Raw genomic sequence first — 19,033 nt, forward strand, 5'->3', positions numbered from 1 at the left:
TGGCTGGAAATGAAGATTTGTTCAAGTTGCCAAGCCTTAAAGAATCAATCTGTTCTTTTGTATCTAATTTCAAAACTTCTACCAGTCTGTCCAATGTAGAATTTTGGGCATGTATTGCACTTGAATTTGTATATTCCTGATTTACGGTAGTGAGTATTGGAGGTATTTACATAATGGATTAGTTTTTGTTGCAATTTATTATTTGTGGAAAAGCTGATTGTGATATTTTTCTATTAAAATAAGTTTGCTATTTGGTATGATAGTGGGCCTATGTATGGGAGAATAGCATATTTAGGTTTAGCTTCTGTGGCACACTGATTTGGCTTGAAGTGCATGTTGTGTGGATTGCTGTGAAGTGGATCTGTGGTTCTTGTCTGCATTTTGTTGTAGAGTTTTTCCTATTATTATGGGTTTCTATCCATTATTATGAGCAACTGGTTTAATTATATTGATTTCATTTTGTTGGTCTGTGTCACTCATTGGTACTCTTTTAATTCGGTGTACCATTGCTCTGAAATACGCCATTTTTTGTTGGTGGGGATAGCAAGATGAGTTGTCAATACTGATATCTGTGGTGGTAGGTTTTCTGTAAATATCAAATTGATGCTTATTGTTACTATTGGAAATCTTCAGGTCAAGAAAGTTAATGCTTTTGTTAGTTTAATGTTCAACTGTGAATTTAATATTTTTGTGGATCTTGCTTAGATCTGCTGCTAATGTATCTATTTCATTGTCTGCACCATCAAAAGGCAAGATTGTATCATCAACATATCTTCTGTAGTAGATTATTTTGTTTGAGATGTGCTGGTTGGTTGAGAAGAATTTTTGTTCTATTGGTTGATGTAAATTATCAGCCAATATCCCAGCTAAGTTACTTCCCATTGCCAAACTATCATGTTGTTGGTACAGTTTGTTGTTGAAGCTAATTATGCTCTAGAAAAAAATGAAAGTATTTATATGAGGTCACAGATTTCTGCAATACTAATTTTCTTATATTTAAGCAGATTGTTTCTTATAACATTAATAGTCTCTTTGACTGGGATGTTCACGTATCGGTTGACTATGTCTAGTCAAGAAAATCACTCAGTGAGAAACATTGAGAACAACTTTAAAAATTTTTACGTCTAGCAGAAAAAGGGCCCACTATGAATATATTAGAAGAAAAAGAAATAAACATATACAAAAACAGCACCCGAGACTACATCCTTAATGAACAGATTTAGCTAACACCCCTTTCCTGAAAAATTTCTAAATATTATTTTCCACCCTACAAAGAAAATAATATTCCTACGCCTATCTGCAGATCATTTGCCTATACAGTACTAAAAAAATTTGAACAACTTCATAATTAATGTAACAGTATCCACACAAAAACTCACAAAATCAATGTTTCTCTGTACTAGTGTAAAAGGCGTTTCAGTTGCATAAGTAAATATATTATCTTTTTCCATACATAGGACATCTTCAAATGTTACGATATATTATAGCATCTTTGACACCCATATGTTTGAAAGCACTTTGTATGTATCAAAATATGTGGTGCATGGTAGAAATCTTTTCTGTGACAAATCTAAAGTGTTCAGTGATAAAAATTTACGTGTGCAACGATAAGAATGCAGTGGGAATGTATTCACATCTGCTGGACGAATGTTATGAAAAAAAAAAACACTCCAAACCGACATTTCACAAAAATTAACCTGTAAAAAAAAAACGCACCACATGTTGTAAGGAAAGCATGTAAACTGTCTGAAGATGAATCATAACAATTCAAAACCAGTAACAGTACCCTTCGAATAAAGGAACTGAAAGTGAATTTGTGGCTGGTTGCTGTCCCAACACCATCAACATGGTCAATAATCTTTGTCAAGTAATATCAAGGTTGGCTATAGTTTGACCAGGACTATTCTTAATGAACTTTTTGATAACCTCTATTATGAAATCATGACATACTACCACTAATAAGATTCACATATCTGGGAGTTGTTACTGCACTGAATGTTATCTCTTATATTCATTACTCTCAGCCATTGTGAACATTCTGCCTGTAATATTGGGGGCACTTCATTAAACTCCATGCATTAACACTGATCATCAGTAACACCATTAGGAAGCAAATTAATTTCAGTATGAGTTCTTTCATCCAATTTTCAGCTTTATTACAGCTCCTAATCTAATTAACACAACTTTCGTACTTATGAAGTACATTTTAATCTCACTATCAGAGAATAATACATTATAAATTAATATTTTTATCTCACAAACTCTAATCTTGTTGTAGATGCAAAGGTCTCTTGAGCAATGAATAAGTGAAGTGAAATGGTCAATAACACATATCCTCATAGAAACAAGCTGGACACAGTCAAAAGATAGAACTGATTTTCCACTACAAACTTATTAAAACATTGATGTATGAGAAGAGGGGGTGGTGACAAGACTAGAGAGGACTGTGAAGTTAGTTTTACACTGACAAGCCAAAATCCAAAAACTGACTTGAATGCTCAATCAGCTTATCACACAAGTACATGTCATTCATAAATAACTGCTATATCAATTACTGTTCTACAGGGATGTGGGTCGTCTACTTAATGCTAAGATCACATGAGTAATACTACCTTACAATCATTTGAACTATTTTTCCAACCAACCTTAGGGCGGTAGTGTGGTGGCTGTTGTTGAGATGCACTCTGTGCTTGCACTGGTGGAGGAGCAGGTTTGAAGGCAAGTGGGCTGCGAGGTTGTGGACGACCCAGATTCTGTGGTTCATGTGTCAATGCTCCAGGACTTGGACTGTGACGCACGAGGAGTGGTGAAGGTGATTGTGAAGGGCTCCTGTAGGCGAATTTCGGGCTGTGCTTCCCATCATTCTTCACTATCACGGAACTTTTGTTGTCTGCTGTCGCTGCTGCCACCGGTGATCCCTTCGCCTTTTCCAGCTGTGCAACTTGGACCTGCATAATAATATTACAGTACTTTATATACATATCCTTTAACATTAAAAAGACTTTTGTTACATTACTGTATACGCATGATAGAAATGGGGGGAAAAAAAAAAAATCGAACAGAATGGTAACTGTTATCATCATGTCTTACTTGCCAATGGAATTATGTAATAGCACCTAGCTATAGTGGTGTCCATATAGGGCGGCAGGTGCTGGGGTGATGCAAGATAGTAAGCAGTAGTGTAGCATGATACTCAAGCCAATAGCATACTTCTACCTTGTCTGACAATGTGTGCTTCAGGATGCAAGTAAAACATTTATCATGTATTATTTAAAAGTGTGGCAAGAGTACTTTGCCAATGTAAAGTTCATACAGGTGGCACAAAGCAAACGAGGCATATAATACATTGAGAATCGATAGTGAAAATTTTCTCAGCATGTAAATTTATCTTCTGGCATGAACTGTAAACCTTGCCAGGCTGGGGTAGCTAGAGGCGTCAACAATGCAGGTAGCCATACCACAGGTGCAACTACAACAGAGGGTATCTGCGGAGAGACCAGACAAACCTGTGATTAATGGCCAAGTAGCCTTTTCAATAGATGCAGGGCAACAGTCTGAATGATTGACTGATATGGCCTCGTAACAAAGAATATGGCTTTCCCATGCTGGTACTGTGAACAGCTGAAATCGAGGGGGGCAAACAGTTGTTATTTTTCCATGAGCAAGCAGCTCTTTTGTGTGGTTAAATGATGGCATCCTCTTGTGTAAAATATACTGGAGATGTAATGCTCCCACATTCAGACCTTCAAGTGTGAACTACTGAGGATGATACTGCCATCAAGATAAACAATGCAGGTATTCTACAAACAACACAGATATTCTACAAGTCAGAGAGTGGAACGTTAGACCCGTTAAACAGGTAAAGAGGTTACTAAATTTAAAGAGGTAATGGATAGGATGATGTTAGATATAGTGGGGATTAGTGAAGTGCAGTAGCAGGAGCAACAGTACTTCTGATCAAGCCTGTATACAAAATAAAACAAATGTAATTCAGAAGTAGGTCTAATAATGAATAAGATGATCATCACAGTAAACACATCACCTTAGCCAAGACAGACACTAAGACAGCATCCACAACATTAATATAAGTTTATATGCCAACTACCTCTACAAATGACAGATTCTAGGGATGCATGATGAGATAAAATATTCACATAGTTAACACAGAGGAAAATTTAATTGTGATTGGGGGTGGAATTGAATTCAATGGAAGGAAAAAATGAGGACAGAAGGTGCATACTGCAGAGAGCAAGATTTAATCATGTGCTAACTCTGTCATGTAAGAAGGCTCTATACATGGAAGAGTCCTGTAGACACCTGAAGGAATCGGACTGGTTATATAATGGTAAGGCAAAGATTTCAAAACCAATTTTAAACTGTAAGATGTCTCTAGGAACAGATGTTAATACTGGCCATGCTTCCTTGGTAATGAACTAAGTTAAACTTTACCAGATTGCAAAAAGGTATGTAATTAAAAGGGCAGAATTCGTGAGGTGGGAGTTTTAGAGGGATCATCAGGCAACATTTGACTGAAAAGGGGAAGGCAATGCAGTAGAAGATTATTATTATTATTATTATTATTATTATTATTATTATTATTATTTGTGGGTTGCTCAACTGCGTGGTTATCAGCGCCCATACATATTTCCAAATCTTTCTCAGTCCAATAGTAGAAGATGAGAGGATAGCTTTGAGAGATGAAATATAGAAGGCAGGAGAGTATGAATTATGCAAAAACACCAGGCCTTGTAGAAAGCCTTGGATAATAAAGAAAACACTGAATGTAACTAACAAAAGGAAAAATATAAAAATAAAGCAAATGGAATAGGTGAAAAGCAGTGCAGACCTCTATTAAAAAAATAGATAAAAAAACAGATTGACGGAAACTGCAAAATGGTTGAAGAGCAGTGGTAAGAGGACAAATCCAAGGCCATAGAAGTGTTTGTATCTTGGTGAAAGATAGACACCACCTGCAAGGAAAGTAGAAAGACCTTTGATGAAAACAGAAGCAACTGCATGAATAACAAGAGCTCAGATGGAAAAACCAGTACCAAACAAAAAAGAGAAAGCTGAAAGGTGGAAGGAACTATAGATGAACTCTACGTGGAACATAAACATTACGACAATGTTACAAAAAGGCAAGATCAAGAAAATAAAGATGAGATGGGAGATACGGTAAATGAGACGAATTTACAGAGTACTGTAGGACCTATTTCGAACCAAGGCTGTTAGAGTAGGTGACATGCCCTCAGAGTTATTGAGATTCTTAGGAGGGCAAGCCACGACTAAACTATTGCAACTAGTGTGCAGAATATATGGTAGAGGTAAACCACTTTCGGAGTTAAAGAGGAATGTAATAAATCAAATTACAGGAAAAAATTCAGTTCTGATGGGTGGGTAATATCACTGAACTATCAATTAAACAAGTAATGGAAACACTGGAATCGATTATTTACAGAGGAATGGAAAATGTGGTAAAGGCTGACCTAGGGGAAGATCAGTGTGGAATTCGGAGTAATTTAACTATGTACAAGGTCATATAGACTCTACAACTTACATGATAAGTTGAAGTAAGGCAAACCTAATTTACATCATTTCTAGATTCATAGAAAGTTTGACAATACTGACTGGAATACTCTCTTTGAAATAAGTAGTGATAAAATATAGGGAGCGAAAGGTCACAGTAGTTTCTATAGAAACTAGTGCTGCAGTTATGAAAGGGAAGCAGCAGTTGCAAAGGGTTGAGAGACAGGGTTTTAGCCAACCCCATCTTTTTATATATATATATATATATATATATATATATATATATATATATATCTAAAAAGAAAGATGATGAAACTTACCAAACAAAAGCGCTGGCAGGTCGATAGACACACAAACATACACACAAAATTCTAGCTTTCGCAACCAATGGTTGCCTCGTCAGGAAAGAGGGAAGGAGAAGGAAAGACAAAAGGATATGGGTTTTAAGGGAGAGGGTAAGGAGTCATTCCAATCCCGGGAGCGGAAAGACTTACCTTAGGGGGAAAAAAGGACAGGTATACACTCGCACACACACACATATCCATCCACACATTCATATATATATATATATATATATATATATATATATATAAATTTAAGTTCAGGAAGTGACATAGTAATTCTAACAGAAACAGCGAAGGACTTGGAAGAGCAGCTGAACAGAATGAAGTGTCTTGAAATGAGGATATAAGATGAAAATCAACACAAGACAAGTAATGTTAAGACAAATTACAATGGAATGAACACCCTTAGCTGCTTACAGGCGTTGACATATGTCAACGGAACGGATGAAAATGTGTGCCCCGACCGGGACTCGAACCCGGGATCTCCTGCTTACATGGCAGACGCTCTATCCATCTGAGCCACCAAGAACACAGAGGACAGCGCGACTGCAGGGATTTATCTCTTGCACGCCTCCCGCGAAACCCACATTCTCAACGTATTTTCCTGCACTACATTCGTAGTGCCCCCGTCCATTACTCATTACTCGCGGCATGTTGCCAATTCCCGTAAGAGTTCGGGCACTGTTTGTGCATTCGCACAGAAGAAGAAGATGGTCAAGTGGCCGGTGAGCCTTAACTGTATATATACACTAAGATGGTATCTGTTCTTTCGGACATGTCCGAAAGAACAGATACCATATTAGTATATATATATATGTTAAGAGAATGTAGCTGAATTGATCAGGCAATTCTATTGCAATTAGATTAGGAAATTAAACACTAAATGTTTGAGAAGAGTTTTGCTATTGGGCAGCAAAATGACCATAGTAGAGAGACTATAAACTGCTGACTGCCTACAGTAAGAAAAGCATTTACAATAAAGACGAATTTGTAAACAATGATATAAATTGTGTTAGGAAGCCTTTTCTGAAGGTATATGTCTGGAGTGTACCCTTGTATGGTAGTGGATAATAAGCAGTTGAGATAAGAAGTCAACAGAAGCTTTTGAAATGCAGTGCTATAGAAGAATGGCTGAATGTTAAATGAGTGAATAGCACAATTAATGAGGAGATACTCGAGAATTGCACACAAAAATTTATGGTGCAATTTGACTACAGAATGAGGCTGGTTGATATGACACATCCTGAGACATTGAGGAACCATCACTTGGGCAATGGAGGATGAAGTGGGAGAGGAAGGGGGGATGCAAAAATTATTGAGTGAGACCAAGCGATGAATACAATTAGAAAGTTCAAGTAAAAGTAGGGTACAGTAGTTAAAGACAGAGGCTTGCATGCGATAAAACTGATGTGGACAACTGAATAAGACAAGTCTTTGAACTGAACAACAACAACATAAATTCATCTAGCAAGAGTTAGAAGCAGAATCAGTGGACCAATGTGGTGCTTACCACACCATTTCCAATTACCACAGTAGGCAACAGCTGGAGAGTTTACTGCAGGACAAAGACCAGACAAAACACTGGTAAAGTGAAAAGTATGCTGATCTCTCTGAACACAGAGCACACCACACACCTGCCTTCTTACATGCACACCACTAAAGTTGGCTAATGTTTTATACTCTGTAAGTTGTTATTCTATATATGCAACAATTTATGTAGAAATGATCTATGTCAGATTATCAATGCTTATGTAATTCATTTGATTTTGAAAGAATTTTCCCATAGTTCAATTACGCATTACTGAGATGAGTTGTTATTTGTTATACTGCCACAGTAACAGGTATATGTATGTCCTCCCAATATTTAATTCCAGCTAGTAGCAGTTCCTCCATGTAAAGTTACAGATAGCATTTGCATTTGTTACCATAACCATCATTTATGCAATGAGGTTCACTATTGCATATAAAACATTCTCACCTGCTGGTGCTGCTGAAGGAATGATTGCTGTGGCACAGGCACAGGTACAGAGACTGCCTGGTAGCCAGGGTATCCAAACAGTCCAAAGTTAGGTTCTGCTTTAGGCAGGACAGTCTGTGTAGGATGGGCAGGCGGCTGTGCTGGGACTGCCGCAGTAGGTGGAGGTGACGGCTTGTCCTTGGCAGATCGCGAATGAGCTGGGGGAGGATGGGGTGCTGCGTGGTGTAGATGGGGTGCATGTGGCGGTGGTGGGTACTCCAATTTTGTCACGACTGCCTGTGCTGGCACAGAGACATATTCCACCTTCGGTATACCAGAACTCGTAGTGCGTGACTGCAATCAAAGTAGAGACTTTTTTTTGGTGTTTTGTCTCTTAGTAATAACATTTTAAAAACATAAATAAGGCACATTTTTTTATGTTAAGTAGCATTTCTAAATAAAAACAAAACAAGCCCATTTTTCTCAGCAATTTTATTTTTATGTGAAAGTCTGCACTTTCATCAACTATTCTACATAATTCCCACCAGTATATCATATCATACAACCAGGTTTTGAACACTATCCTTATAAGAAATCTGTCACCTGATTAGGCAACAATTGCATAAATTACGTTTCTTGACATGTGAAGAAACTCATGTCAATGTTGAAATGATCAAGCATCTGTTCTCTCTCTCTCTCTCTCTCTCTCTCTCTCTCTCTCTCTCTCTCACTCACTTTTTCATCAAGCTACTGCATCAAATTGTCAGTAATGACTGAAGGTCCCCAGCTTTGTTCCTCGTCGTGCACATGTGTACAGTCCTCTTTTAAAAGCCTTACTATAATCACGAACTTATGAAGACAGAATTTCCCTACACAGCTTGCAAAATTCCATTTTGTGGAGATACACTGCAATTGTTCTTTGTGATGGTTGTATTTTCTTCCAATGTCCCTTTTTTCCTGGTAAGAACAGCAGTATACCAACTGGGGGGGGGGGGGGGGGGGGGGGGAGAGATGACTTACACGAGAGTGTATCAAAATGCAACAGTTCTTGCTACCCAAGATGTGTTCAAAAGAAGTAACAGGGGCACTTGTAATTTTGCTCGTTTAATTAATCCAAATCATACTACTTTTTTTGTCATCCATTGGTAAACATTCCTATACTACTTTAGGCATACTGGATATGTAGCCTATTCTCAGCTATAAAAAAGGCTACAGGTATTAAATGTCGATGATAATTAATTACATATAAGATTGGATCAGAACATTTGCATTAATTTTTGACGTAAGAAAGGAATGAAATGCATCAAGTTTTAGAGATGTTAAACATTGCTTTTGCTGAGTCTACTACAACTAAAACAAGGTTTTACAAATGGTACGAGGCATGTTCAGAAAGTAAGTACCACTTTCAAGAAAAACTAAAAAACAAGTTTTTTTCAAACGAGAATACATTTTCATACATTTTCCCAAGAAGAGCAGTTCTTTAACTATTTTTGTACATGGTTGCAACCATCGTTTAGGTATTTGTCACATCGAAAACCAAAGTTTCTATGTTCTCTTCATAGAAGACACTACTTAATACATTTTCCAGGGTCATCACTGTCAAAGTGCCTTCCTCAAGAATCACACTTCAAGTTCAAGGACAAGTGGTAGTCAGATGGTGCGGCAGGGCTTTGTGGCTTGGAATACTCATTCAACGCATTGTGTTGTTTCGTGATAATGCACAACCCCATTCTGCTTGTGTTCCTGAAAATCTTATCCAACAATTCAGTTGGGAACCATTCCAACACCCATTGTACAACCCCCCCCCCAATCTTGCACCCTCAGACAACAACTTGTTCTTTAACTTAAGGCGTGATATCAGAGGAAAGCATTTTGAAGCCGAGACTCGCCTGTTATGGGTGTTCGTTTTTGTTTGTGTGTCTGTGATAAAATTGTCTGTGGTCTGAGTGCTGCCTGCTGTGCTGTGTGGCACCTGAATGGTGAAATGATAGCTTTCAGATATTTGGTTTATTATGAGGGAGAACATTTGTACAAAACATGTCAAATCCTCATATTACTTTCATAATGTGGCATGAAAACAATGTAGTTAAGATTAAGAAGAAAGAAAGTCTATAACTATCTCTCTCGTGTGTGTGTGTGTGTGTGTGTGTGTGTGTGTGTGTGTGTGTGTGTGTGTGTGTGTGTGTCGGGGGGGGGGGGGGGAGGGAGAGAGAGAGAGAGAGAGAGAGAGAGAGAGAGAGAGAGAGAGAGAGAGAATATGCCCTACCTAATACGTTCCAAAATGCCACAAATAAAACTGGGATATTTCCAGGGCTCATGCATCAGGTTCTTCTGCTGGTGATATAAAGAAGGATCACGTGTTTTGGGTAACCCTTGGGCTATGGTACATTTGTAGAACCAACAAAAGTATTGTCTTCCTCTAACTATGCTACAGTATAGGGTCAAAGTTTGGATATTACACACTTTCTCCAGCTTAGGCAGATCAAACAATCTGTTAGTCCTTTTTGTATTATATGCTGTCTACAGTCTGCTTCAAGCAGCTTATGGAGGTATCACTTAGTTGATTGACAGTTCCTTAAAAATAAAATAAATAAATAAAAAATCGAAGGCAGCTATGCAGAGCAAATGGCTGCCATTTTTACAACATATTTCTAAAACCCAAATCACTAACAACCTTGAAAATTTTTCTTTACATCTTTGTTTCTGCAATAAAGAGGTTCAAAGTTACACCACTGGTATATGCATAAAATACATGTAATATCCAGTGTGAGGTGAAAATGTAGGTCATAAAGTGAGGTATCACAGAGATACATGCAGTAAAAAAGTCTCCATTGCCATCAGAAGCATTCTGGAAACCTCAAATTATTGTACTAAAGTACATGCAAAATACCTGTGACATAAAATCTGGACTGAAGTATAAAATTAATTCTGCATTTTTTTCAATTTCACCTAAGTAAACTATGAAATTTTCATATGAACGTGTGGTGTCTGTTCTTTCAGGCATGTCTGGACTCCTAAAGGAATCTGAGTAGGGGCATTGAGGAAATGGACAGGGCCTGCAGATAGGTGGCGCATGGTGGGAATGTGGATCGGCCGTGAGGTGTGCCGAGATAATCCGCACAGATGCGACAACAGTGTGTCCCGAATGGTAGGGTGGTTAATGCACCTGCCTAGTAACCAGGAGATCCCGAGTTTGAACAACTGTCGGGTACACATTTTCGCTTGTCGCCACTGATTCTGTGTAATGTCCCAGTGCTGCTGACATAAGTTATCCCTTCCCTTCCATTCCCTTCCCTTCCATTCCATTCCCTTCCCTTCCATTCCATTCCCTTCCCTTCCATTCCATTCCCTTCCATTCCATTCCCTTCCATTCCATTCCCTTCCATTCCATTCCCTTCCATTCCATTCCCTTCCCTTCCATTCCCTTCCATTCCATTCCCTTCCATTCCACCCTCAATTTACATGTAATTTTACTGACCAATGAAGTTCTTGTCATATGAGTGGCATGCATCACTGTACCAGGGGGAAGAGAGGAACCTGTGGAAAAATGCTACTACCAGAGCACAATAAAGGCAAATATGATTGTTTAAAATACTGGCTGAAAAGTGGGGTACCAGCTGCTGCATCCTACCTTCCTCAGCATCTTTACAAATTTTCAAAAAAAATTTGGCAAGCAAACATATTCACATTAGTAAGCTGAGAGAGGAGGACACAATGGCAGCGGGAAAGAGATCGAAAAGTAATAAAAACTAGTAGACAGTCATTGTGGTATAGAAAGAGCGAAGGAGATGGCAGTGTGAGAGAATGAGGCGGACACACTGGCAGTGTAATGCAGTTGACAGAGACACAATAGTGCAAGGGAAAGAGTGACTGAGACAGTGCCAGTGGGAGAGGAATAAACAGAAATGATGAGAGACACGTACTATGACACTGACAACAAGGAAAGAGAGAGAATGACAGTGACAAGAGACAACAGCTGTGGGAAAGAATGAAATAGCAGCAGTGAGACGCAGCAAGAGGGAGACAGTGACAGTGAGTGGAGACACTAGTAGCAGCAGCAGCAGCAGCAGCAGCAGGAAAAGGAGGAGGAGGAGGAGGAAAGGATAAAGAAGACTAACAGATGGGAGACAGTAAAAGTCAGAGAGACACCAAGAAGTAATGACAATGAGTGAGTGAGTATGCGAGTGAGTGAGAATGGGCAAGCTGCCGAATGGATGGGTACGAGTGACTTACGCAAAGGACTAGTGGATGTGAAAGAGTTACAGTTAAGGAACTTGTGGGAGTTGTAACAGGACATCTTCCTCTAGCAATACTTTTCCTCAACAGTATTTGAGGATGCCAGTATTATTTTTCGTATTTCGGACAGGTCAGTGATATCTTGGCTGTGACTCTGAAAACTTTCACACAATTTTATAAACACTAGGTCATATTTTAAACTAAAATTTATGAAAAGGTATTACCTTATTTTTGATGTTACAATTGATAAGTACTACTTTTAGAAACATTTGAAATTATGAATTATTTAGCACACAAAATTTCTATTATTAATTTTATAACATAGTACTGTTTACTATGTTTATTTCTGGATTAATTTATTAAATAATAATCAACATTAATAGAAATTCATTTGTCAAGAAAAATTGTAAACCCTTTGGAATACTGTTATTTCCTCTGAGTGAGACAGCAGTAAGCATGCCTCTGATGCGATCAGATGTATTTTTGTATTTTAAGTGAACAATGTCATTTCAGCTTCATTAATGTGAAAATTCAAAAGACTGTTTGACATACTACAATGTGACAAAATATATCATCATAACAACAAGAATTCCGCAACAACAATCTTCAAATTTATTTAGATCAATTTCGCCACGAGGACCTAAATTGCGAGAATTTCAGCTTCAAGATTCAGACCCCTAGTCAAGAAGAACTGGACCCAACTCTACATGAAAAGCTAAACAAATTAGAACGTTTATTGTAATCTTCGCTCCTCTCAAACTTTTCATAAAAGACTTTGCTTATTGTGGACAATAAGTGGAATTAGGAAGGATGGGGGAGATTACAGGGTGAGATGCGAGTTACATGTTATAAAGAGTGCAAATATGATCCTATGACAATATTTTTGGGAAAATTTTCCAAGGTGCTGAGAAAGGTAGAATTTTGCACTGATAACTAGTATGCATTACTAGTATCATTACTAAAATTATCTTATTATCTGAGTACCTGAACCTCACTTTTCACGTAACTGTTTACATGTGAACTAGACTATAAGGCTCATAAACCTTTATACATCATTACTAATGTAGTGTAATGAAGTGTTGAAGTATCAGGCTATTGATCCAAAGGTCTTGGTTCGGTCCCTAGTTAGTCCTTTGATATTGATTTGTTACTTACCACTTCTTCCACCCCTGGCAATCTTTGTTAATGCAAAAAATGATGAGTTGCACCATGATAAGTTTGTTGTAAGATTGGAGAAATCCAAAAGCATACCCCCTCTAACAGCACTGTGCCTAGTAATGCACCGATGTTCAAACCAATCTTTGGACTGATGACAGACTCATCTTTTCATTATGTAATTATCCGATACATTTTACATCTTCACGATAAGTGTGGATTAAGAATCCCTGGGACTTTAAAACAAATTAAATGAAATTTTAGTCTTCAGCACATACACAATTTTACAGCTCTGCACTTGGCACATAGATATAACACATCCACTCGTGGCACGATTGGTGACTATTTGCATGATGGCACGTGATGCACACTTGCCATAAGTGCTCTATTTCTGCAGGGAAACTCCTTTGTGCAAAACTGGCTGGACTATTACTATCCACGAGTAAGTGTATGAACATTTTCTAAACATTTGTGATTCATGTAACTGTAGCAAGATGTGGGTACCTGCCTAGTATTCACCCAGTCTGGTATGGGAAACCACTCAAAATCCCACATTCAGGTTGGCCAGCTTATCTGCCTCGGTCGTTTATATCCTGAGAGGATTCAACCCGGGGCCAGCATTCCTTCCCATACCCCGGAAGCCATGTGGTAGCATGTGGTGCTATGCAGTAGCTCATTATTTAATCAATTTTGATAAAAACAATTTTGTTATATCCATAAATAAACTGAAAATTGTACAGTCATGGTGGTAAAACTTCAGCAGATGTCCTGAACCCATTAAATTGTGTGGGAATGAGTTTCATACATACATACATACGACAATCTAATGTAGACCACGAACAATGTACCTACTTCCACAAATCTCAAAAATTGCCATGCTGTACACTGAAAATAATATATTCATAAAAATATGGGAAAATGATAAATTGGTGACATAAAATGGTCAAACCAACATAAAAAGTTGCATTCAATAAACATTGTCACAATGGAGTCTGCAGAAAATTACATGGCGTCAAAATGAAATATAAATATACAGGACAGGATAAGAGCAAAATGTGGAAATATATGTAATTTGTATTCCAAAGTCCCTACAAAACCACCACATCAGAGATCGTAACATATTCCGAGGGGAAGGGAGTCAAAAGGTGCCAAATACGTGGGTCAATGACGACGGTAACGTTCTTCGCTGCTCGAGTGTGTTCTTAGGCCGCCTCCTGACATCCGTCCCTGAAATTGCTACAGATTCTGAAAAGAACATTTGTATCACACACAACAACAATGACAGCTCAACAAACTTCATAGTTATGCATTTTTATTAAATAAGTCCATCAAATTTCATTTAGTTTCTACAGTGTCTGCAAGAGGTGACATTTATAGATTATCTGAAGGATATCTGGTACCAGTCACGATGGAAAATGGTATCGGGAAGCTCCTGAAAAATTAATGGTGAACGGAGGGGTGGGGGCATACCACAATGACTTTTCCTTCCTCTCAGCTGATACATAAAAGGCATAAACAATAGTTTAATGAAAGTTTTAAAAATAGAAAACTTATATAGAACAATATTCATATAATTAACACACTTTGAAACATTAAGTATTTTAAAATCTGATTAGCTCAAAATTTCAATGCTAGGAAAAAAAGAAAACAGGAAGTTTGTTTTGCCAACACTTCCCACAAAATAAGGAAAGGGAAAAATTATCATTTCAAAATGTCGACATTTATTTTCAAGCGAACTTCAGCGTCGGACATGACTTTAAAATTATCACTTCTTCACTACTGACTATAAGCAACACACAAAGTAGACAGCATATAAATATAGCATTGAATGTGCCTCCAAAATTATTTCACTGTACAACTCTCAGTTCCATAAATATGACATCAGAGACGATGAGATGCGTGAAAAACCTGCTCCCTCTTAAAATGGAAGTACAAATAATTACCCAGTACTTCACAAAATGAACACCTAGTGACTTCGACCATAGTCTGTAACATCAAACCTTTTTCTCACTTACGTGCTTAATGTCAAATATTTGGCACTTTAACTGATTTGTGAAGGAGTCAGCTGTTTTATGACGAGTATGCAAACAGCGCGTAGCGTGCGCCCTGTACTCACGGTGGGAGCGGCGTAGTAGGCCGCGGCCGCGACATGCGCCCTCTCCCTCTCGCGGTCGCGCTCCCTCTCCCTCTCTCGCTCGCGCTCCCTCTCGCGGTCGCGGTGAGCGGCGGCGATGGCGGCGTCGTGCTGCTGGCGCGAGAGGCGCGCCTGCGCCTGCGCCACGGCCTCGGCGGAGGCGGCGTGCGAGTGCGGCGGCAGCGGCGCCGCCTTGTCCTCGCAGCCGCGCGACGCGGGGCCCGGCGGCGGAGGGCCCGCGGCGGGGGCGGGCGCCGGCAGGCTGCTGATCAGGTTCAGGTTCCAGCACATGTTGTGCTGCAACATCCGGAACACCCACATGTCACGCCATTTCTATCGATAAAACCCGATTAACGCTAGACGAAACGTCATTTGTATAACGCTAACAGTGAGGTTACGAGATGCTATCGGCGAAAGAAAATGTCGGAATATACTATCAGAAGTACGGAACTAGGGGATGATAAGGTTTATTAATGACCAAAGCAATATTCTTGATGAATTTTTTTGGTACACTGCAAGTGAACCATTTCAAAAATCGCCATTTATTTTCAAGCGAAAATGTACACACACACAAACAATTATATATATATAATTGAACAATATTTAGAAGGGAATACAGAGATCTTTTTTACCTTATCCATTATCACCCCCGCGCACGTAGCAAATAACGTCAGGTACAACTCTACTTATATGATACTGTTCCTCAATCTGTAAAACGAGAACCCATACAGGACCTATTTGGTGTCGTTTTGTCTGCCCGACTGTTTAAAACCCTGTTTCCCACGAATGGTTTGACGTATCAAGTTGAAATTTACGTCACATATTAAAATCTACGGTTCTTTGGCGACGTACAAAAGTGAAACTTCTAAGTGAATTCAATAAACAGATACGGCCAATTATGTCATACTTTGACACTCGCAGACTCCCTCATTAATCCTTTCAGGGGAAGTGGTTCCGTTTGAAACCACCTACAATTTTCTCGTTTTGTGGCAAAAGGGCAGTGGCTACATTTGGGGACACCATTCAGCAGCCTAGATGGTGCTGCCCTCTAGCGGCTGTCACTGGAACCGCTTCAAAATCTGTAAATATTAGCAAGTAGTGAGGCGAGTTGGATAGCCATTTTTGTACGCTGTGCGCGAACGTCTTTGTTCTCAGGTTGTGACTGTATTCTTCTGTATTAGGTAACTTTTATGCATGTATTAAATGCACAATACTGTTCTGTTTACATTAATACTATATGTACTGCAATAATAACCAAAATAATGCATTTATTTCCGTGAATGTTGTGGTGGTTCCATTTGAAACCACTGCTCCTGTAACGGCAGCATTAGTAGGTGTGACGAATTTTTTTTTTCCAGTTTCACGAGATGTATTCTCACAGACTAAAGGATGTGGAAATTCTGGTGTGCCTTTTCGCAGATATTCCTTCAGATTTCGACTCACAGACTGACACTAGCAGTGACAGTGAAAGTGATGTGCTAGTTGAAGGCAGTGATCTGGATTTGCGAATGAAAACACCCTTTTTATCTCAAATTATTTCGGAAATTGAGAGTGAGGACCATTTTGACAATGACAGTGATGATAGTTTCGGCACTAATGACGATTTGCCACTGTCTCCATTGCGAATTTTTTTTTTTTTTTTTTTTTTTTTATGGAGCAAGGACATCAGTGCAATGAACTTTGCCGCCAATTTTTCAGAGGAAGCTGGTGTACGAGGAAAACTTAAAAATGACAGTGAAGGTATGCAACCAGGAGACTTTTTTGTGTCTGTTTTGTGACACTATGTTAGAACACATCGTTTTCCAGTCTAACCTATACGCAACACAGAAAGGTAGCAATTTCAGGCCTCTTTCTAAAGCAGAACTAAAAGTATTTTTGGCTATAAACAGTCTAATGGGAATCAAGAAACCTTGTTATTATTGTGATTGCTGGTCATCCCATAAGAAACTTCGAGATGAGTGCATTTCATCACTAAAGGCAGTAAAAAAGTTCAGCTGGATTTCGACACATATTCACATCAATGACAATGCCGTTATGCTTCAAGGAAGAGCAGAAATTATGACAAATTATATAAAATCCGTTCACTAATCCATCAGATGCTGAGAAACTTCGAAGAATTCTATGCACCTACTAAGGAGCAAGCTATAGATGAGTGCATGGTGAAGTTCAAAGGACAACTCGCATTCAAACAATATATGCCCCAAAAGCCAAGATACAAAATCTGGGTCAGAGCTGATAAGCTTGGATATATTTGTGATTTTCAGATATATACTGGAAAAGTTGAAGGCATAATGGAAAAATCCTTAGGAGAGAGAATTGTGAGAGATGTGTAAAGGCTTGGAAGGAAAGGGATACCACATATGCTTTGACAATTTTTTTACCAGTGTCTCACTTTTACAGAAGCTAAAAGATGACCGACTTTTTGCGTGTAGAACAATTAGATCACACAAAGTTGAAGGCATAATGGAAAAATCCTTAGGAGAGAGAATTGAGAGAGATGTGTAAAGGCTTGGAAGGAAAGGGATACCACATATGCTTTGACAATTTTTTTACCAGTGTCTCACTTTTACAGAAGCTAAAAGATGACTGACTTTTTGCGTGTGGAACAATTAGATCACACAGGAAAGGACTTCCTACGCTAAAAACAGACAAAGAGTTGCAAAGAGGAGAGTTTGACTGGTCAGTTCGTTCTGATGGCATTGCCTGCATCAAATGGAAAGACAAATGTGTAGTCATGTTGCTGTCTACAATTGATTTGCCTGTATATGTTGAAGTCAGCCATAAAGAAAAGGATGGAAAAATCACAAAGGTACCTTGCCCAAAAACAGTGAAATCATATAATGCAAATATGGGATGTGTCGGTAAGTCAGATATGATGATCAGTTTTTATGCAATAGACTGGAAATCACGAAGGTGGTGGCTAAGATTATTTTGGTATATGGTTGATATTTCTATTGGAAATGCATTTATTCTGTTTTGATTATGTAATCCAACAGCAAGCAAGTGCTAAAGGATTTTCGAAGATGTGTTGCCACAGGCCTGGTAGGCAGTAATGACTGTTCCCATGAGAAATGTATATCTGAAGCAAAACATCTGCCAAAAAATGGAACCTCAAGGCGTTGTGTGCACTGCAGCACAAAGAAAGAACCCCGCAGAAGCAGATGGACATGTAGTCACTGGCAGGTAGCCTTATGCTTATCTGCAGAAAGGAATTGATTTTTACTGTATCATCAAAAGAGATGCATTTAGCGGGCTGTGGCTCCATTTGAAACCACCCTGTATGTGTTCAGTTTATGTATATTTCATTTAATTTTTACATTTTTCTGTCTCACTGTATGAAAATTAATACAATAAAAACAAGGAAAAATTAATTATTTTTTATTTTGCTCCTGAAAGGGGTAAAACCCTATCGAGTACTTCCCCTTAATGTAGAATCATTAAATTTGACGAGAATAGCTGTTTCTCAGCACAAGTAAAGAAAAAATTCAGATAATTGTTAATCTGTTATATCACACAAAAAATATTTCTTTTGTCATTTGTTATCCAACCTCAGCCTTGACATCAATAGATCCTCTGAAGTCCGAGTCCCTGGAACAATATCTTGCCTGTATCTATGTCGATAGCAAGCAAAGATCGTTGAGATCTTCACTTCTCAAAATGGATAATCTATCTATGCACTGT

The 19,033-nt window shown here is 38.6% G+C and overlaps 1 protein-coding gene across 1 annotated transcript in view; it reads right to left on the reverse strand.

Annotated features, from left to right (window-relative positions):
* LOC124803296 (lysine-specific demethylase 3B) overlaps positions 1-19,033 on the reverse strand; it is a 147,223-nt gene that overhangs the window by 40,528 nt on the left and 87,662 nt on the right. The window contains exons 3-6 of the mRNA XM_047264478.1: positions 15,554-15,649; positions 15,335-15,475; positions 7,849-8,181; positions 2,646-2,948 (exon numbers count right to left, since the gene is read on the reverse strand). Of these exons, the coding sequence (XP_047120434.1) occupies positions 2,646-2,948; positions 7,849-8,181; positions 15,335-15,475; positions 15,554-15,649 (873 nt within the window). The remainder of the gene's footprint in view (positions 1-2,645; positions 2,949-7,848; positions 8,182-15,334; positions 15,476-15,553; positions 15,650-19,033) is intronic.

The sequence above is a fragment of the Schistocerca piceifrons genome, chromosome 6 (genome assembly GCF_021461385.2).
Source record: "Schistocerca piceifrons isolate TAMUIC-IGC-003096 chromosome 6, iqSchPice1.1, whole genome shotgun sequence".
In the NCBI taxonomy this organism is placed as follows: domain Eukaryota; kingdom Metazoa; phylum Arthropoda; class Insecta; order Orthoptera; family Acrididae; genus Schistocerca; species Schistocerca piceifrons.